We start from the raw sequence: 21,227 nt of genomic DNA, 5'->3' as shown, positions 1-21,227 counted from the left end.
CATTCAAAAGTGCGTCCGATTTCGTATCATACACGAATCATATTATTATGCACGAATATATTGTACACGAATATTATTATACACGAACATATTATACACGAATCACTTGCGTCTCATGTTCTACACGAAATGGGAAGCACTTTTGAATGGTAGGTTGCCAGGGTACAATAATGACGACCTCAGAGTCGTGCGCCGCGAATATAGTCATAAATCATACAATCAGTTACTGTATAAGAGAGGCCCTATTGTGCATGAACACAGGTTAAGGATGTAGAAAATAATGCAGTGTAGTCAATGACAACCTTAATTAAATTGTAACAGATTAAAAATATTACAAGAATTAGAAAATGACGAAAGGTAGGCATTGGGAACGCTGACTGAGCTTTAATTCATGAAAACGATAAAACAAGCAAAATGAAGCAGGGCATACACAAGTAGTAGGGTACTGATTTAGAAGTTTCTGGTACTCCAGAGAATTCACCAGTTGAGTTCATGGAGAGTGATGTACATGGCCCACCTGTTAATATAATGGATGAATTATTCTGACTCAGTGTTTATTTATTTCTATTACTTGCACTCAGATCACAACCTGATTGTCAGTGCTGTCCCCACTATTATTCGTAATATGATCTAAGTATTCTGTTTAGAATTTCCTCCAGCTCCATAAACAATAGTTGCTTTTATCTTTACTCCAAGCATCCATCCATCCACAGGTACAGTCTGTTGGTGCACCTGCCTTATAGCCCCAACGGTGCCACTGCAGTAAAATTGGCTTTGTGGTCTCCTGACACAGGTCTCCAATACCTCACTCCTCTCACACTTTTTCCAGAGAAATATCGCAAGTAAATTTAACCTATATTGTTGAAAATGCTTCTGTCTGCTCGCGTGTTTGTCCGGTATGGAAATATCTTGAGGACGGGAAAAGGGGTCTAGCGGAGATATTTTTTCATGGTGAATTGGTTGAACGTCGATAAGATAGCTTCCCTGATGGCAAGAAATAGAAAGGATTAGGACTAATCAAGCCAATATGGCATAAACATGGTGGTCAATATTCTGTACAGATTTTAACGTCCTCCTACAACCATAAATATAATATAACGGGCAAGGTGGGTGGGCCAATGGATCGGATGGACAGAGTGGGTATGGAGAGGTGAGTGAATGGGTGGTTGTGTAATGAAGGATGAGTCTGTGAGTGAGTGGGTGGGCAGGATGTTTCGGTGAGTATGTGGCTAGGGGGAAATGGTAGGGAGAAAAGGTGGGTTTGGCGAGAAAGATACGTTCATGATATGAAGAGGTCCATGTGGACTATATCCCTGGGGAAATGGCTAAGGAGGAACATAGGACTAATGGGGAAAATGAGACCCTGGGAGTCGTCTCCCACAGAAAGGTATCGCTCCCCCCGTCGTCTCCCAGGCAGTGCCAGTATGCACGGTATTTTTTTTTTTTATCTTAACCCAGGCAACACCGGGTACAGCTGCTAGGTTACACATAATCGAGGAGAAGCAGTTTTATATTTAGCCAGTATGGTCTGTATCATAATGACCTTAGAAGAGTACTTGTTCAAGGCTCTCTCTCGGTCAATCAATTAATTATTGATCCATGGGAAACATAGAGCCCCAGGCCTTAACTGCCTAGTCCTGACATTAAGACATGGGGAACCACCCCCCTTCACCAAATGGCACTGTGTCAGTAATAATTCCCAACCAGACTTTGTATTAAAACTGTTTTGGGATACATCCTATCGGAGCCATTTATCGTAATAAGCCTCTTGCCATCTATATGGTTATATGGTTACCATCATGCACAGAAAATGGTGCCCTGTATTAAAAAAAAAATAATAATAATAAAATCGACTAAAATTGGATTATATTATTGGGTAAAACTGGTTTATAAATACCGTGAATTAAAGAACTACATCTCAGCTGATTGGAGAAACTGTCACCTACGTAAACAGATATATTCTTGCTTTATCATCATTTTGCATGGTCTACTAACTCCTTCTCGTATGTTAATGGCTCAGTGATGCAAAGGTGTTTCAACACTATTCATGGTCCATGTGGTCACTCATTAGCAAATCAAAGAAAGTAAACATTAATGATAATACAGTGAATTGTGTCATCACAACTCCTTGGCCACAGTTATGATGAGGAAGATTATTAACAACTGCCTAGCTGCTATGATTATAACTTTGTATGGCTGCAATTCATCTACTGTGGGAACTTAAAAAAAATTAATTTGTAACGTTTCGGAATAGATAAAAAAGTTTGTTGTTCGTGTGAGAGAGTATTCCTGTCGTTAGTGAAATCAAAATTGTAGCAAAGATATGTGGAGGATGGTTACCATGAAATGCCTGACATGTTCTGTACATTGTAATCATAATTCAGTGGAAAATGTTGGTTTTAGAGCAGACATTGACATCATGACTAGAAGGACATGAACCTAGTGCTGTCCAACTTTGTGCGACCCCAGTAACCAAACAAATAATGTAAGTTCAGGAATACCTTCCATTAGTCACGTGTGAAATTTACGATGAAGATACAGTTTGTCTGATTCTCCACATAACTGGTCATTGCAATCTTTAATGTGTAATGCAGGAGAAACATATCTACTAGAACAGTCAAACTGTATTGACGGATCTTTGAGAGCTAAGACAATCTTGAAGGGGTAATTATATTCATGAAGAACCCTATGTTATGTATCTTTTAAAAAGGAAAATTTATTAAAACAGAAATAATGGGAATCTTTTTCATTATGTCTCAAATCCCAGGAAAACCTTTCATAGAATCCTATTAGACACAAGGATGGGTGCTTGAGCCGCACTAGAGACTCCAGTCTTATTTGGCGATAGCACGTGACTGTTTATTGTGAGTGATTTAGAGACTAATATGTTAGTGGCCTTGCCCCTACCACTAGCAGCGTACGGTTAATATTTCCATGCGCTAGTGACGTGCACATAATTTCTCCCTCTTACATATAAGCCCACAGCTAAAATGATTAAGCCTTTAACAGTTTCTTTGGAGCAACGGTAAACGTGACGGTCCTACCCTACGAGCCTTACTGGGACGAGACTATGGAGGGCAACACCACCAGGTAACTTAGTCAAGGATATAAGCAAGTATAAGCCTACTTGTTTATATGTTTATGTTCTGTAAGATTAATTTTCATACTTTCATCTTCACTCAGACTGTTTGTGCATTGATTTTGATTCTTTACAACCGTTCCAGGTACTCCGGCATCAACTACCACCTGCTGGCTACACTATGTCAGGTCCTCAACTTCACTTTCCATATCATCCCTTCACGCAGCTGGGATGAGGTGAGTCTCTAGTATGGATGTATATCGCCACCACCAATTTCGTGATGAAAATGAATATATGGGAAAATAAGACGTGACCTTATGGTAAATATGAGTTTGCATGTAGTTAAGTATCAATTACGTTTTCTCAGTTAAGTTAGGATCAGTGGTTTTGTCTAGGTGCCCCGCCTCCACACATATATAATATAAACAGGCCAGTAGGAGAGGATGGCCAGCTCTAAGCGAATCAAGCTTTGTCAGGGACTGGAAGTGAATTTCGGTATGACAAGTCACTCCTGTACGGCAGTACTGAAGGGCAACATTTCACCCAAGAATCATGGCCCTGGCTTAATAATCTTTGGTGCCTTAGGATTTCGTAAACAAATCATTATTTTAGCTCTTTTCATATTTTCTGAACTCGATGACCTTTGTCCTCTGACCTGGTGGATATATATCACGCATGTACGAAGCAGACTTGTAGTACTCATTAACGTCTATAAGCATGCAAAGTTTCATTTGATTCCAACCTCCCACTGTGGAGCTAGGGAACTTGAAATTCGCGGAATGGCCCACCTGAGGTACAACTTCTAGGCGAAGCTGCCAGCGACTGGAAGTTTCGACACTGAGTATCATCTTTATGTGGAGGCATTCCAGTGCCACATTCAACTCATGAATCACTGCCCTGGTTCAACAGTCTTCGGAGCCTTAGCATTTCGCACGAGCCTAGTCATTATTTTAGCTACTTTCACCATTCTTTCATTTGATAACGACTGACTCCTGACCTGGCCAAGGCCAATATAGCACACAGATGTACAGCGGAAAGTTCTACTACTAGATAATGTCTATTAGCATGCAAAACTTCAATTCCATCAAGCCGCTGGAGAACTAGGTGGGGGGGGGGATTTTTGAAAACCAGTAATGGTTGCTAGGGATGTCGAGGCCAAAATTAGCAAGGTTGCCACTCGAAAACCAAAGGAGAGAGAGAGGAAATAGATGGTACACCTCCAATAGGGAATTAACTCAAGATTACGCCTAATGTCATCAGAGCTCTCTGTGCCTGTTACTAATGTTTACACAACTCAAAACGTGAAAATTACGAAAAAAGCGGTTTTTCGGCCACTGCTGGGCAACGAGTAGTTGCTTAGCAAACAAAACCTTGCGGAAGCAACTGGGTCATAGGCTGGCCATTGTTTCTAATTTTGGTTGGAATACAGTAGATTAATTTTGAAAGGTAGAAGTGCCTGCCACAATTAAACATGAAACCAAGTAAGAAAACGCGACTAACAATGTGGGCAGCATGAGTTGGCCAACAAGTTGAATTCTGTTGAACACCACCTTTCCTTCTCTAAAACTCCACTTCTCTTCCACACTTAGACTCAACTGTCGAAGCCGACTGATTGCAAACCTATCTCTGTATTCTCCTCATTTCCATATACTCCTGTCGAAGCCAAAAGTGGCTGTTGTTTATGTGTAAGCAACAACATATCTTGCTCTCATGTTGCTGAATATGAATCTTCTAGATTCTCTTCTCCCTGGCTTCGGCTTTCTTTTCATTCTCTGACTAAATAACTATATCTGTGCTGTTTATTTATCCACTAATTCAACTGACCATCAAAAATTCTTCGTGTACCTTACTTGTAAGATGGAACATATCCCATTAATTTCTCCTTTCTCAGAAATTTCCATTCTAGGAAATTTCAATTTTCACAATCACATTTGGCTCTCCCCTCCTTTCACTGATCCACGTGGTGAACAAACCTACATCTTTTCCATCCTTAATGACCTAGTGCAGCTTGTACAGCACCCTATCTGTATCCATAACTGCCTTGGAGACATTTTCAACATACTGGAACTCTTCCGTACAACTAAACCTTCAGCTTATGCTGTTATTCTTTGTTGGCCCTCTCAGATCACAACCTTATCACCTTAACCTGTCCTATCACTCCAGTAAGACCTACGGACGGTCCAAGAGGTGGCGGCTGTGTCACTTTATAATTACTGATTGAGAGGCCCTCACGCAGTGCTTCTTTTACTCTCTGGAATGATTAGTAATTCCATGGCCAAGAGCCATCTGAGTGTGTTTTGCACCTTACAGAGGTTATTCGCTTGGGCATAGAAGCATACATTTCTTTCTTATTTCCTGTGACTGATGCAAAAAAGGAAAAATGAATTGGTTTAGCCACACTTGCTCTAATGCTGTCCACAACAAGGAGAAGGCCTACAAAAGATACTGCAGCCAACACATCCCTGAATCTCATCAGTTTGATGTCTGGCCGGAATCGTGCTAAGTCTGTTCTTTGAGCTGGTAAAAATAATTTTATTTGTACCAAATCCTCTGAACTCTCCAACTCAGATTCTTCCTGCTCCATCTGGCACCTTGGCAAAAAGCTTTCTAACAACTTTATCTCAACATCTTTCCCTCCTCTTGTAGCTATTTCTTCTACTGATAAATCAGAACTCTTTGCTCAGTCATTCTCCGCCAGTTCTGCCTTAGACGATTCTGCTATTGTTCCTCCATCATTTTCCCCCCTCTGATTTCCTCATGGCTGACGTTAAAATTTCTTCAGTTGACGTATTTTTTGCCATCACTAGCCTCAACATTAACAAAGCATATGGGCCTGATGAGGTCCCTCCTGTTGTTCTCAAGAACTTTGCTTCTATGTCAACACCTTGCCTCGGTAAACTCTTTCGCTTATGTCTATCAATTTGTACATTTCCTTCTTGCTGAAAGTTTGCTCTCAGTCAGCCTGTTCCAAACAGGGGTGACCATTCCCATCTCTCTAAACATCTCCCAATTGCTTTAACATCCTGTTTTTTAAAAGTTTTTGAGTCTTTTCTTAGCAACAAAATTTTAAAACATCTTTCCAATCATAACCTTTCAGATCATCAGTATGGGTTCTGCCAGGGATGCTCCACTGGCGATCTTCTTACCTACCTTTCAGACTCCAGGTTATCCTCCTCTCGGGACTTTAGCGAAAGCTCTGCCATTGCACTTAACATCTCAAAGGTTTTCGATCGAGTCTGGCATAAATCTTTAATTTCCAAATTACCTTCTTATGGTTGCATTCCTTCAATCTGCACCTTCATTTTTAGCTTTCTTTCTGGTCGCTCTATAGCTGCTCTTGTAGACGGCCACCATTGTTCTCTTAGTGTTATCAATTGTGGTGTTTCTCAGGGCTCTGTCCTATCGCCAGCTCTCTTACTTCTATACATCAGTGACCTAAGCTTCACATTTAACCCTATCCAGTCGTACGCTGATGACTCCACTCATCACCTTTCCATTCGCTTTCCACAGCATCCATCTCAGCAGTTACTTCAACAAAGGAAGAGGCTATGGCACACCCAATGTCTTACTTGGCTTATATTTATGATTGGGTTAAAACTAATCTAGTTTTATTTCTTATATCTGTCAACACCACAAGACATTCCGCAGTAATATCCTCTACTTTTTAACAATATCCAACTCAGTCCTGCAGCATCTTTAAACATACTTGGGGTTTCATTCTCTCGAGATTTATCTTGGAAAATCCAATTATTAATATTATTAATAACCCTGCTATTACTAATAAACTACCTCCCCTACAAGTAAGAAGGAGTGTTGTGTCCCTTGCGTTATTTTACAGATATTTCTATAGCAAATGCTCAGACGAAGTTGCGTCCATTGTGCCACCTCTCCATGCCTTCCATCGTGCTACACGGGCAGCTGGCAGCGCTCATGACTGGAATGTCACAAGGCCATACTGCAGAATTTCTGCCTATCAGAATTCTTTCATTCCCCGAACTGCATCTCTCTAGAAGTCGCTTCCCCTGAGTTGTTTCCCTCCAAACTTCAACCTACTGCTGTTCAAGTCAAACTGTTACAGATACTTTATGAACAGAGGACACCAGTAATCTGGTGCATGGATTTTTTTTTATTCATTTGGTTTTCCTTCCTCTGTTCTGTTATTTAAAAAAATAATAATAATAATAATAAAACTTCTTTTCTAAAATCTGCTTCCGAGAGATTAAGTGTGCTAAGACGTCTCCGTGCCTTCTCTACCCTTGCACAGTTGTTGACTTTATTCACGAGGTTTATTCGCCCCTGTGCAGCGTACAACTCTCACGCGTAGGGAGGCTACCCACATACAGTTCTTCTGAATAAGGTGGTGTCAAAAGCTTATTGTCTCATTAACTCTCTTCTTTTTACAGGCTCCCTTCAACCACTGTTCTTTGCCGCACTGTTGCATCCCTATCTCTTTTCTATCCCTCTCATCTGAAAGGTCTGCTTGCATCCTTCGACCATTATAGCAGGGGTGTTGCACCCGTCTAGCAATAAACTCTCATCTCTTTTCTGTCCAACTCTCTAATGCAAGAGTTAATCGTTACCTCCTGTCCTTCATGTACGCAACAAGTCAACTTTAGAACTGCCTCCCTCTGCCTGTATTTTCTACTGCATATGATCTCCAGATTTTCAGACACAGTGTGTCTTGGCATTTCGAAATGAACGGATCTTGAATTAGGCTCTGTTATCTTGTTTTAGTTTTTTCTTGGAGGGAACAATTTGTGGGCTCCTGGCCTTTGGTTCTTTCTTCCATGCATTGCATATATATATATATATATATATATATATATATATATATATATATATATATATATATATATATATATATATATATATATATATATATATATAATGTGAAATTTTGTTGATGAGTCTTTGTAACAGTGACATCCAATATTATGATCATGGAGGTATAGAGGCCCGAGTCTCGATTACCTCAGTCCACATAATGTAACTGTTGGCTACGGAATTACATCCTTGATGACAACACATGACGGAATAACTTTAACCTGCCTCTTGAGCATCTGAAGCTAGGCGGCGACCTATATTTACCTCATTAACCTTATTAGTGCATTTAAACACCGAACTACTAGTCATGCCAAATAAATAACATTACCATTGGTAGAATGTACTGTGATCTTGATGTGTTAATAACTGAAGTGTTTCGGGTGTGTAATATTATTAGCTGTATCGACCAACAACTTACAATGGACACAGTAGCTTTGGCCTCCTACACCGTACTTGGGGAAATAGTCGTCATGGTGCAATTTTTTGAACGTCTATTACTTGTAAATTATCCGACTTAAACACCATTCCCAGAAAACTGTATATATAATTACTCACCCCATACGTTCTTTTCTTCAACTTTGCAGGTGAAACATCTGGTGGAGATTCGGAAATCATTTATGACAGCCGTCATTTATGGTGTACTCCAAGAGCGACATCAAAGGCGAGTTATATTTACAGAACTGAATTTAGTAGACCAAGATATCATGATTGCTTTCTAGGCTGAACTTTGATCTATACAAGAGTAACAACCTGCACTGCATACTCTATGCTCATTTTTAGTGAACAGTTAATGATACAGTCGCGTTTATAAATAAGAATACACATATGGTGTGTTGTCTACTGTAGTGTTCATAGTTAGTGGAATATGGAGCTTTTCCACTTAAATTAATATGATAAGTGGACCGGGGTGTAGGACAAACATTTTTGCATCCAACCAGCGGTGGGTTCTACACGAGACAACACGATTACATGTGTATCCTTACCTGTGAACGCGACTGTGCACATGACACTGTACCGTCTCATCCCATGTATTTACAGACTTCTCAACGAACATTTTCAGGTGGGACTTTACCTATGTCTTCGAACATTCTGGCATGTACTTTGTAATGGCCACCCCAGTCATAACCCCCAACTGGCTGAGCTTCTGTTACCCACTTGACGGGTATGTCTGGATCGCCATCCTGGTCTTGACACTGGCTGTCTGCATCACCCTTGTCCAGGTGGGTACGGCTTAAAAAAAAAAAAAAAAAAAAAAAAAAAAGTTGATTTTATGACATCATGATCATATGGACGTAAATCCAGTGGAATGAAGGCTGAAGCCCTTCTGCAGTCCACAATCCTCCTTTAGGTGTCATGGAGGGAAGTGAGAGACGTTTGTAGAATTAAACAACGAAGTCGATTATTTATAACAATGCTACACGGTAATGTGTCGCTCTCGGAGAAATGAAAGGCGGAAATGAATGCAAAATATCCTATATTTCGAAACAAAATAATTCCCTTGTGTATAGTTGTAAAAGTTAATGTTGCTCGACTTAAGGTCAGAAACATGGGAAGAGATAATGTCATATAATTTAACAGAAGAGCTGAATGAGAGCAAAGGTAAACTTCAGGATAAAAACTGCATAACTTGAGGATAAATACCACAAAAATATATATTTAGTTATTTTTTGTGTAAATAAATGCAAAATTTTCTTGGGTGATGGAAATGACAGAAGGCATGGAGAATTTTAAAAGTATGTTTGCTACATGGGGAATTTGCATAAATGAGGTATACACGAATGTGGAATTTTAGAAATGTTAGAAGTTTTGTACAAGTAAGAGTTAGTAACATGAGAAACGCCATTTAGGAAACTAATATAAGTAATTAGTTGAGAAACACATAATTTTAAGTTTATGGAAAAGGAAATCTAACATATTTGAGGGACACATTCTATTGCAAGGCAAGAGAAAAACTGGATGGTGTTGGGGATGATGATGATGAGCGAGGATGGGATAAGACGCATAGTAGCAGATGCAAATAGTCAGTATGCCAGTCATGTTTCAGATCATGGACAGAGATACAGTAAAGAATGCAATATGTACTAAGAAAGTGCAATAAAATATAAATATACGTAAATCTATTATACTATTACTTTCTTGAACATAATATGGCCTGAAAAGTTAGTTTCTGATTGTACCATGGCAGCTCACAATTTTATAGCATTTCAACTTAATTTCTTCTTTCGTCATTATTAAAGAAATTATCATCCTTCATAGTAGATCATTACTGTTTCCACACTGTATTGGAAGGATGTATGAACGAATGAATATAACACTGGGCAATACGGCGTGGATGTTTACTTGGGAAATATATCGAAGCATTATCAGGTGAGCCTTCCAAATAAAACTAACGGAAAGAATGAAACAAGACTAGGTTAATGTATGAGAGTGGATCTGCCTGGAAGAAGTAAGCAACAAAGATATGGAGGAACAGGTTCAGGGAGTATATAATGGATGGTAGTATCACTAATGGACTAGGAAGAAAATGCTGAGACATCCTTCCATCGAATCTATGTCAAAATGAATTTGATGTCATACATATATTGAAATTACAAGTGTTTAACAACTGGCTTTACTTCTCAGATTACGAGTACCAAGACGTGGCAGAGGCGTCATGGAGTCCTGAGTACTGGGTCTGTGGTGATGGAGGCACTGGGCAGTCTGCTGGGCCAGGGACTCTACGGCCGTCTGTCAACCAGCCAATCCAACCACATCCTGGTGGGCACATGGCTGTTCTTTGGTGTGGTGGTGGGCACAGTATATCGCGGCAGCCTCGTCTCCTCCCTCACCCTTCCTAAGCTGCCTCCCAGGCCGGAGACGGTAGAAGAACTCGTCAAAGCCGTGGATAGGTGAGGAGTTGTTAGTATACTGTATGTACAGTAAAGCTTTATTGGTTTGCTATGAAAATACGAGCTTGGACAAATTAAGAGGGAAATGGGGATTTCATGGCACTTTTAACATATCTCTGAGATAGTGCAGGTGTCCTTTCTAAGTCTTCCCACTACACAGTCGAACTGAGTCCATTTTCACTGATGCTTCACAAGGAGAATGAATGAATTAAGGAGTACATACGCGGTCACTCGTCACTCTATGTCCAAAGTAGCTCCTGGTTTTAACTCCTATCACCCCTAGGATCACAGTTCAACCTTCTCTCACGACAAGGATGATCCAAGCGGTACAGAAAATTAGGTTGCAAAAAGAATGCATGGAAATGAAGTGATGCATAATATGGTTTCCAGCCCTTTATTGCTCAGCACAGAAATAGAACCCTCTACCGAAAGGCTCACTTCAGACTGACAAATCTCCTACATACCTACAAAGCCCGGGGACTCAGACTTATAGAGCGGCAGTTCCATTAGGGTACCAGTAGACTTTATGTAGAGATAGCTCAGACACACCCAAAAACCTTAATAAGCAAAATCCTTTGTAACTCCATGAAACAGAGGTTTTATTACTTTATATATACACAACGACTTATCTTGCTCTCGTGTTCCTGAACTCGATTCTTCTGAATTCTCTACACTCTGGCTTCGGCTTTCCTGTCATTCTCTGACTAAATATATCTGTGCTGTTTACCCCTTAATTCTACTGATTATCAAAAATTCTTCGACTATCTTACTTCTACGATGGAACACATTCTATCCATTTCTCCTTTCTCTGAAATCTCCATTCTAGATTTCAATGTTCACCACTACCTTTGGCTCTCCTCTCCTTTCACGGATCCACCTGGTGAACAAGCCTACATCTTTTCTATCCTTAATGACCTAGAGCAGCTTGTACAGCACCCTACCCGTATCCCTGACCGCCTTGGAGAGAGCTCCAAAATACTTGACCTCTTCCTCACAACTAATCCTTCTGCTTACTCGGTTGATCTTTTCTCTCCGTTGGGCTCCTCCGATCACAACCTTATTACCTTAACCTGTCCTATCACTCCAGTATGGCCTGTGGACCCTCCAGGGAAACGTCATCTGTGGCATTTTGGAGTCGTGGACTGGGAGGCCCTCAGGCAGTACTTCTTTGATTTTCCCTGGAATGATTATTGCTTCCGTGGCCGTGAGCCATCTGAGTGTGCCTTGCGCATTACGGAGGTTATTCTCTCAGGCATGGAAGCATACATTCCTTTCTCATATCCTTTGACTAACGCAAGAAAGCCTTGGTTTCATCACGCTTGTTCTAATGCCAACAAGGAGAGGGCCTACAAAAGGTACCAGAGCCAACCCACCCCTGAATCACATCACCCTTACGTTTCTGCCCGGAATCGTGCTAAGTCTGTTCTTCTCTCTACTAAAAATAATTTCATCCATACTAAATGCTCTCAACTCTCCAACTCGAATTCTTCCCGCTCCTTCTGGCACCTTGCCAAAAAACTTTCTAACAACTTTACCTCATCATCCTTCCCTCCTCTTTTCTACTCTGATGGTTCTGTAGCTATTTCTTCTACTGATAAAGCAGATATCATCGCATAGACTTTCTCCTCCAATTCTACCTTAGAAGATTCCGGTGCTGTTCCTCCATCACTTCCCCCCTCTGACTTCCTCATGGCTGACATTAAAATTTTTTCAGTTGATGTATTTTCTGCCATCACTGGCCTCAGTACTAACAAGGCATATGGGCCTGATGGGGTCCCTCCTGTTGTTCCCAAGAACTGTGCTTCTGTGCTTACACCCTGCCTAGGCAAATTCTTTCGCCTTTTTCTGTCAACTTGTACCTTTCCTTCTTGCTGGAAGTTTGCTCTCATTCAGCCAGTCCCAAAGAAGGGTGACCACTCCCAACCCTCCAACTATCGTCCAATTGCTTTAACGTCCTGTATTTCAAAAGTTTTCGAGTCAATTCTCAGTAGAAAAATTTTAAGGCATCTTTCCCATCACAACCTTCTTTCCGATCGTCAGTATGGGTTCCGTCAGGGACGCACCACTGGCGATCTTCTCACCTACCTTTCAGACTCCTGGTCATCCTCTTTTCGGGACTTTGGCGAAAGCTTTGTCATTGCACTTGACATCTCAAAGGCTTTCGATCGAGTCTGGCATAAATCTTTAATTTCCAAACTGCCCTCCTACGGTTTCTATCCTTCTATCTGTGCCTTCATCGCTAGCTTCCTTTCTGGTCGTTCTATAGCCGTTGTTGTAGACGGTCATCGTTCTTCTCCTAGATCTATCAACAGAGGTGTTCCTCAGGGCTCTGTCCTATCACCAACTCTCTTCCTTTTATTCATCAATGATCTTCTAAGCTGTACATCTAACCCTATCCACTCATACACTGATGACTCCACCCTTCACCTTTCCATTCGGTTCCTGCAACGCCCATCTCAACAGTTGCTTCAACAAACAAAGGATGAGGCTATGGCACACCTAATGTCTGACTTGGCTCGTATCTCTGACTGGGGTAAAAATAATATGGTTGTTTTTAATGCATCTAAGACTCAGTTCTTACACATATCAACCCAACAAAATCTTCCACAGGTAAACCCATTAATGTTTACTAATATTCAGCTTAATCCTGCATCATCCTTGAACATGCTTGGGGTTTCATTTACTCGGGACTTATCTTGGAAAGATCATATTACATCTCTTGTAAAATCTGCTTCCAAGAGATTGGGTGTGCTAAGCCGACTCCGCTCTTTCTTTACCCCTGCACAATTGTTGACTCTATACAGGGGTTTTATCCGCCCCTGTGTGTAGTACAACTCTCATGTGTGGGGAAGGCTCCCCACATACAGCCCTTCTCAATAGGGTGGAGTCAAAGGCTTTTTGTCTCATTAACTCTCCTCCTCTTACTGACTCCCTTCAACCTCTGTCTCTTCGCCACACTGTTGCATCTTTATCTCTTTTCTATCGCTACTTTAATGGTCACTGCTCCCCTGAACTGTCTGCTTGCATTCCTCCACCTCTAAGACGGGCGCGTAGCACCCGTCTGGCAGCAAACTCTCATCCCTTTTCTGTCCAACTCTCTAATGCAAGAGTTAACCGTTACTCCCAGTCTTTCATTTATGCAACAGGTCAGCTCTGGAACTGTCTCCCTCTGTCTGTATTTCCTGCTGCCTATGATTTCCAGTCTTTCAAATGCAGTGTGTCCAGTCATCTCAAAATGATTGGATCTTGAATTTGGCTCTCTATTGTATTTTGTTTTTCTATTTGAGGGAACTGTTACTGCGGGCTTATGGCCTTTGGTTCCTTCTTCCTCGCATAAAAAAAAATATATATATATATATGCACATTCAACCTTGATTCTCGTGCATATCTACATAAATTATAATTTGCAATGTAATTTAAATACAACGCTTGAATATTAAAACACAAATGGCAGAAATCCCTAACTCTTAACATTTTTTTTTGTGTGTGTGTATGTGTACTGTATGTTTGTTTTGTTTCTGGGTCGTTTGAAAACATGGGATACTACCCTTCCGGTGATTTCAAATCTATACTCCAAGCCATACAGACACACTTTATTTATTTTCATGTATTGCCTCATTTTTGCGGTAAATGTTGTGTAAAAAATATATATATATATATCGTTTTGATTCATTACTGTCCATAGAAGCCGTGCGACCTCTATGAATAACATTAAAATTCTTGACGATGGTTTGTCTGCTACTTCTAGTATGTCAAATGTTAATAAATGACATAACTGTTCACAACTTCCCTAAAAATGTTACTGTGCTACTCAGACTATAAATGACTACTGTATCATTGAAGTTGATATTGCCTCATCCTCTTCGCTAGGGTGACGATGTCCTACGGTCCTGATTACAAAAAGCTTTTCTCCAACTCCGACTCTGAGGCATACAAGACATTAGGGACTTTAATGCACATGGGAGGAAGTTTGATGGAGGGACTCAATAATACTCTTAGGAACAGGTGAGTTCTGTAGCCCTAGGAACTGTGCAGGATTGGCCATAATTATATACAGGCAATCAAAAATGTACTGCTCAAGGAAGAGTCAATGGTGTCCAAAATTATATAAAGAGGATGTAAAAATAAAAGAAGATTAATCTCCTGTCATCTCGATATGTCTATACTAAAAGTAATCAGAGGAAATGTTAATAGCCAGCGATATATGACATTCTCATCAAAGCAGATGTACCAATGAGGTTAAATAATCAGACATTTATCAGTAGACATCATCCATGGTGTCAGTCTATTTAATGCTTACAGTGCACAGACAGCTTTTTTTTATCAACTGTACCATGCTTTGTTTGAACACTAACCCTTATTAGTTTTCTCATACACATTTTTGTTCATAACTCATTTTGCCTGTTGGGGATGTTCATACACTCGAAACTCTTACGAAATCTACCACATCATAAACATCATTTTATTTCATACTCACTCTTTCCTTGGTCCAGGCAGTGCAGCACAATCATTGTTTGTGCGTTGGAGGATTGGTAGAACCGTGTAAAGGGGATGGAGGAAAGAATGAAATGTATTCTCGGAAAAGGCCAGACAAATTGGCGGGCACACTGAGAATTTTCCCCCCTCAAAATCTATATCTATCTATCTATCTATAGCCCGACGCCCTAATCCCGCAAAGGGTGGCCGCAGACAAAACGCCTCCAAGTCGCTCTGTCACCCACCATTTGACTACCCTCCCCCCAACTCACCCCCCTCCCTCATATACTCTCAACTACATCCCTCCACCTCATCCTCGGTCTACCTCTCCCTCTCCCTCCCTCCACCTCACCTACATACACCCTCTTAGTCAGTCTTTCATTCTCCATTCTCTTCACATGTCCAAACCACCTCAGTGTATTTCTCCTAATCTTCTCAACCACATCCATATCCACCCCACAGCGTTCCTTCACTTCTTCATTCGTCAACCTGTCCCTCCACGTCACTCCACATGCTCCTCTCAAGTAACTCATTTCCACTGCTCTCACTCTTGACTTGTTCCCCTCTTGCAAGGTCCATGCCTCGCTTCCATACGTCAGGGTAGGGATCACAATACCATCATGCAGTGACTTCTTAACTTCCATACTCACCTCCCTATTTCTCATCACTGCCTTCAGTGTACCAACAACCTTCCTTCCCTGTTGTACCCTTTCACGCACTTCATCCTCCAAAGTTCCAGCCTGACTCATCACACTACCCAAGTACTTGAATGCACTCACATTCTCCATATCCTCACCATCCAACCTCACTGCACACTCTGTGACTTCATTCCTCTCAAACACCATATCTTTACTTTTGTTTACATTAACTTTCAGATTCCTCCTCCTACACACTGTCCCAAATTCATTCACCAAACCTTGCAACTCCCATTCATCTTCACTCAACAGTACTGTATCATCAGCAAACAGCAACACCGGAAGCTTCCAAATCTCACCCTCATTCATTAGAGCCACCCCCACATCCACTGCCCTACCCTGCACCTCCATTACAACCCCATCCATGTATATATTAAACAGCCATGGAGACATCACACAACCCTGTTTCAGTCCCACATTGAGATCAAAGAACTCGCTCAGCTCACCATCCACTCGCACCGTAGCCCTAGCTCCCTCGTACATACTCTTCACAGCACTCAACAATTTCCCCTCCACTCCATATATTCTTAATACCTTCCACATACCTTGCCTATCTATTCTGTCATAAGCTTTCTCCAAGTCCATGAAGGCACCATACACTTTCCTTCGCTATATGGCACTGAGGAAGTTAATGTGTTCTCTTGTAAGAATTTTGATGTGAGCTAATTTTATTTTTTTTTTAATCTTTCAATATGAATTATGTTGGACATTGTCCTTCGTTTCACTGTTATCTCTCTCGACTGTAATATGGGGCTATGGAGAAGGTCATTGAATAGGAGCGGTTGGAAATACACATCAAATACCCTTTCATTTCATGGCCACCCTAAGTTGTGGGTAGTAGGCAATGGATACAAGACGAAACTGTATACAGAAAATTTTTTATCACCATTAGTCCTAGGAGTTTTCATCATATTCATATTATCTCCAGATATTTGTATTTGGCTGAGGGAGATATTTGAAACTCAAGGGAATTGGATTTACCCTTCTTTAAAACCCCTTCATTACTGAAGGTCTATCATAAACTGACCATGATTGACAGGAAGTAGTGAGAATAAACAAGGCGTCACCATTCTTAAAGAATGAAACTTTTCAACCCGATGACATAACTCAATGAAATGATAGATGAAGGAATTATTAATAACAATTTTATATCAATACGGATGCCATATTTTACACTTATGGAGTTAGAGTTACTGATGACCTTATGGGGGAAATTGGTCTCCCATAAAGTCTTACCGATAAGTGTTTCAGTAAAGGTAGCTTGGTAAAGGTCTTCAGTAAATGTAGCTTGGTAGCGGTTAAGAACTGAAGCCATGTAGATCAACATTTGTTATTTAAATATACTTCATCTCTCATTTCCCGAAGTTATTCCCACCTTCCAGAATACCCTGTACAGATTTTGTTAGCCTTACACCTGCCACACGATTAAGGTCAGTTTAGAAAAAACTTCCTAGTAGACAAGTTACTGAGGGCTATGTCTAACTTCTCGAGTTGAAAGATCTATTTAAGGTAAATGAAGGTGCTGGAGAGGGACGCCTTCATGTGGGGGTACCGATATAACTGAGCTGCTCCACTGTCCGGTTATGTAAACGTCTCTCAGCTCGCTCCCTATCCCCTGAAAGGAAACAAGTGAGCTGCGGGAAAAGATAATCTTAAGACTGCAGTCCACGGGGTTCACATTGCAGAAGAACTTGGTGCCATTCAAGGTAAGTAACTGGAGCCAGAAAGAATAGCAAGCAGACTTATTATTTGGGCCTGTCGACCCCACAAGGGCCATTAAGGGAGACAGTTAATGTTTTACTTACTTTAAACCTTACGCTATACAGTGGGGTCTTCCTATATGTGGGATCTCCATATGCAAAACACCTAATAATTATGCGAACTCGATTCAGGCATATATATACATATATATATATATATATATATATATATATATATATATATATATATATATATATATATATATATATATATATATATATATATATATATATATATATATATATATATATATATATATATATATATATATATATATATATATATATATATATATATATATATATATATATATATATATATATATATATATATATATATATATATATATATATATATATATATATATATATATATATATATATATATATATATATATATATATATATATATATATATATATATATATATATATATATATATATATATATATATATATATATATATATATATATATATACCTAGGCTGCTTCCCCCTAGGAAAGGGAGGTAGCCAAGACAAGACGACACACTCCCCATTTACTCATCCACTCAAACACATTCATTCGCATCTTAACCCCAAAGGGGAGAACGGACAGATCCTCACCACACCACATCGCACAAGGGTCAACTGCGCAACGCAATCAGTGACATCCGATAGGAAGTAGGAACCAAAGGCCATGAGCCCGCAATAACCGTTCCCTCCAAGAGAAAAACAAAATACAGGAGAGAGCCAAATTCAAGATCTGATCATTTCGAGGTGCCTAGACACACTTTGTTTGAAAAACTGGAGATCATAGGAAGCAGGAAATACAGACAGAGGGAGACAGTTCCAGAGCTGACATGTTGCATAAATGAAGGACTGGGAGTAACGGTTAACTCATGCATTAGAGAGTTGGACAGAAAAGGGATGACAGTTTGCTTTTAGACAGGTGCTACGCACCTGTCGTAGAGGTGGAGGAATACAAGCAGACAGTTCAGAGGAGCAGTGACCATGGAAGTAGCGATAGAAAAGAGATAAAGATGCAACAGTGTGGCAAAGAGACAGATGTTGAAGGTAGTCAATAAGAGGAGGAGAGTTAATGAGACGAAAAGCCTTTGACTCCACCCTGTTGAGAAGGGCTGTACGTGGGAAACCTCCCCACACATGCGAGTTGTGCTCCACACAGGGGTGGATAAAACCCGTGTACAGAATCAAAAATATTGCAGGGGTGAAGAAGGAACAGAGTCTGCTAAGCACACCTAATCTCTTGGAAGCAGATTTTACAAGAGATGTAATATGATCTCTCCAAGATAAGTCCCGAGTAAATGAAACCCCAAGCATGTTCAAGGATGAAGCAGGATTAAGCTGAATATTATTAAACATTAGTGGTACACCTGTGGAAGATTTTGTCGGGTTCATAGGTGTAAGAACTGAGTCTTTGATGCATTACAAGCAACAAGATTATTTTTACCCCTGTTAGAGATACAAGTCAATTCAAATATTAGGTCTCCCATAGCCTCATCCCTTGTTTGTTGAAGTAACTGCTGAGATGGACGATGGGGGAACCAAATGGAAAGCTGAAGGTGGAGTCATCAGTGTACGAGTGGGTAGGGTTACATGTACAGCTTAGAAGGGCATTGATGAATAAAAGGAAGAGAGTTGGTGATAGGACAGAGCCCTGAGGAACACCACTGTTGATATATCTAGGAGAAGAACGACGGCCGTCTACAACAGCGGCTATAGAATGACCAGAAAGGAAGCTAGAGATGAAGGCGCAGAAAGAAGGATAGAAACCATAAGATGGCAGTTTGGAAATTAAAGATTTATGCCAGACTCGATCGAAGGCCTTTGAGATGTCAAGATAGTGCAATGGCAAAGCTTTCGCCAATGTCTCAAAAGGAGGATGACCAGGAGTCTGAAAGGTAGGTGACAAGATCGCCAGTGGAGCGTCCCTGACAGAATCCATACTGACGATCATAAAGAAGGTTGTGAAAGGAATGATGCTTTAAAATTTTTCTATTAAGAATTGACTCGAAAACTTTTGAGATACAGGATGTTAAAGCAATTGGGAGATAGTTAGAGGGTTGGGAATGGTCAACCTTCTTTTGGGCTGGCTGAATGAGAGCAAACTTCCTGCAAAAAGGAATGGTACAAGTTGATAGATAAAGGAGAAAGAGTTTGCCTAGGCAGGGTGTAAGAATAGAAGCACATTTCTTGAGAACAACAGGAGGGACCCCATCAGGCCCATATGCCTTGTTAGTATTGAGGCCTGTGATGGCAGAGGATACATCAATTGAAGAATTTTTAATGTCAGCCATGAGGAAGTCAGAGGGGGGAAGTGATGGAGGAACAGCACCGGAACTGTCTAAGGTGTAATTAGAGGAGAAATTCTAAGTGAAGAAATCAGCTTTATCAGTAGAAGAAATAGTTACAGAACCATCAGAGTAGAAAAGAAGAGGGAAAGATGATGAGATTAAGTTGTTAGAAAGGTTTTTGGCAAGGTGCCAGAAGGAGCAGGGAGAATTCAAGTTGGAGAGTTGAGAGGATTTAGTACGAATGAAATTATTTTTAGCAGAGTGAAGAACAGACTTAGCACGATTCCGGGCAGTAATGTAACGATGATGTGATTCAGGGGTGGGTTGGGTCCGGTACCTTTTATAGGCTCTCTCCTTGTTGCGGACAGCATTAGAACAAGCGTGGTTATACCAAGGCTTTCTTGCATTAGACAAAGGATATGAGAAAGGAATGTATGCTTCCATGCCTGAGAGAATAATCTCCGTAATGTGCAAGGCACACTCAGATGGCTCCCGGCCATGGAAGCAATAATCATTCCAGGGAAAATTAAAGAAACACTGCCTAAGGGCCTCCCAGTCTGCATCTCCAAGGTGCCACAGACGAAGTTTCTTTGGAAGGTCCACAGGCCATAGCAAAGTGATAGGATAGGTTAAGGTGATAAAGTTGTGATCGGAGGAGCCCAACAGAGAGAAAAGATTAACAGTGTAAGCAGAAGGATTAGTTGTAAGGAAGAGGTCAAGTATGCTGGAGCTCTCTCCAAGGTGGTCTGGGATACAGGTAGGGTGCTGTTCAAGCTGCTTTAGGTCATTAAGGATAGACAAGATATAGGCTTGTTCACCAGGTGGATCAGTGAAAGGAGAGGAGAGCCAAAGGTGGTGGTGAGCATTGAAATCTCCTAAAATATATATATATATATATTTAGATATATATATATATATATATATATATATATATATATATATATATATACAGATAGAGAGAGAGAGAGAGATAGGTAGATAGATACCAAATGTGATTGTAAGATGCGAATCAGTCGTCTGAAAGCAAGAAGAAACGGTGATCCTGCTCAAAATGGTAGTATCTGAAGCCATCTTCAGATGGCTGATCGATTTCCCACCCTTTCCCTCCCTCAGGGTGTCTTGCAAGTCTCAAGACTCTCAGACTGTGTTTGCCCCCACTGCGCTTCCATATTTTGGTGTTTTTAGCACTGTAGAAACCCGCTCTTGCTT

At 40.6% G+C, this 21,227-nt stretch overlaps 1 protein-coding gene across 1 annotated transcript in view; it reads left to right on the top strand.

Moving 5' to 3' along the window:
- The window catches only part of LOC145399688 (ionotropic receptor 21a-like), a 32,117-nt gene that overhangs the window by 8,694 nt on the left and 2,196 nt on the right, over positions 1-21,227 (top strand). Inside the window, exons 4-10 of the mRNA XM_080272235.1 lie at positions 714-842; positions 3,010-3,090; positions 3,225-3,315; positions 8,488-8,564; positions 8,964-9,123; positions 10,526-10,791; positions 14,662-14,796. Coding sequence (XP_080128361.1) covers positions 714-842; positions 3,010-3,090; positions 3,225-3,315; positions 8,488-8,564; positions 8,964-9,123; positions 10,526-10,791; positions 14,662-14,796 — 939 coding nt within the window. The remainder of the gene's footprint in view (positions 1-713; positions 843-3,009; positions 3,091-3,224; positions 3,316-8,487; positions 8,565-8,963; positions 9,124-10,525; positions 10,792-14,661; positions 14,797-21,227) is intronic.

Source organism: Coenobita brevimanus, chromosome 50, assembly GCF_032717465.1.
Source record: "Coenobita brevimanus isolate Jiangsu-jjx chromosome 50, ASM3271746v2, whole genome shotgun sequence".
NCBI classification, from domain to species: domain Eukaryota; kingdom Metazoa; phylum Arthropoda; class Malacostraca; order Decapoda; family Coenobitidae; genus Coenobita; species Coenobita brevimanus.
This window is presented reverse-complemented; position numbering and strand designations above follow the sequence as displayed.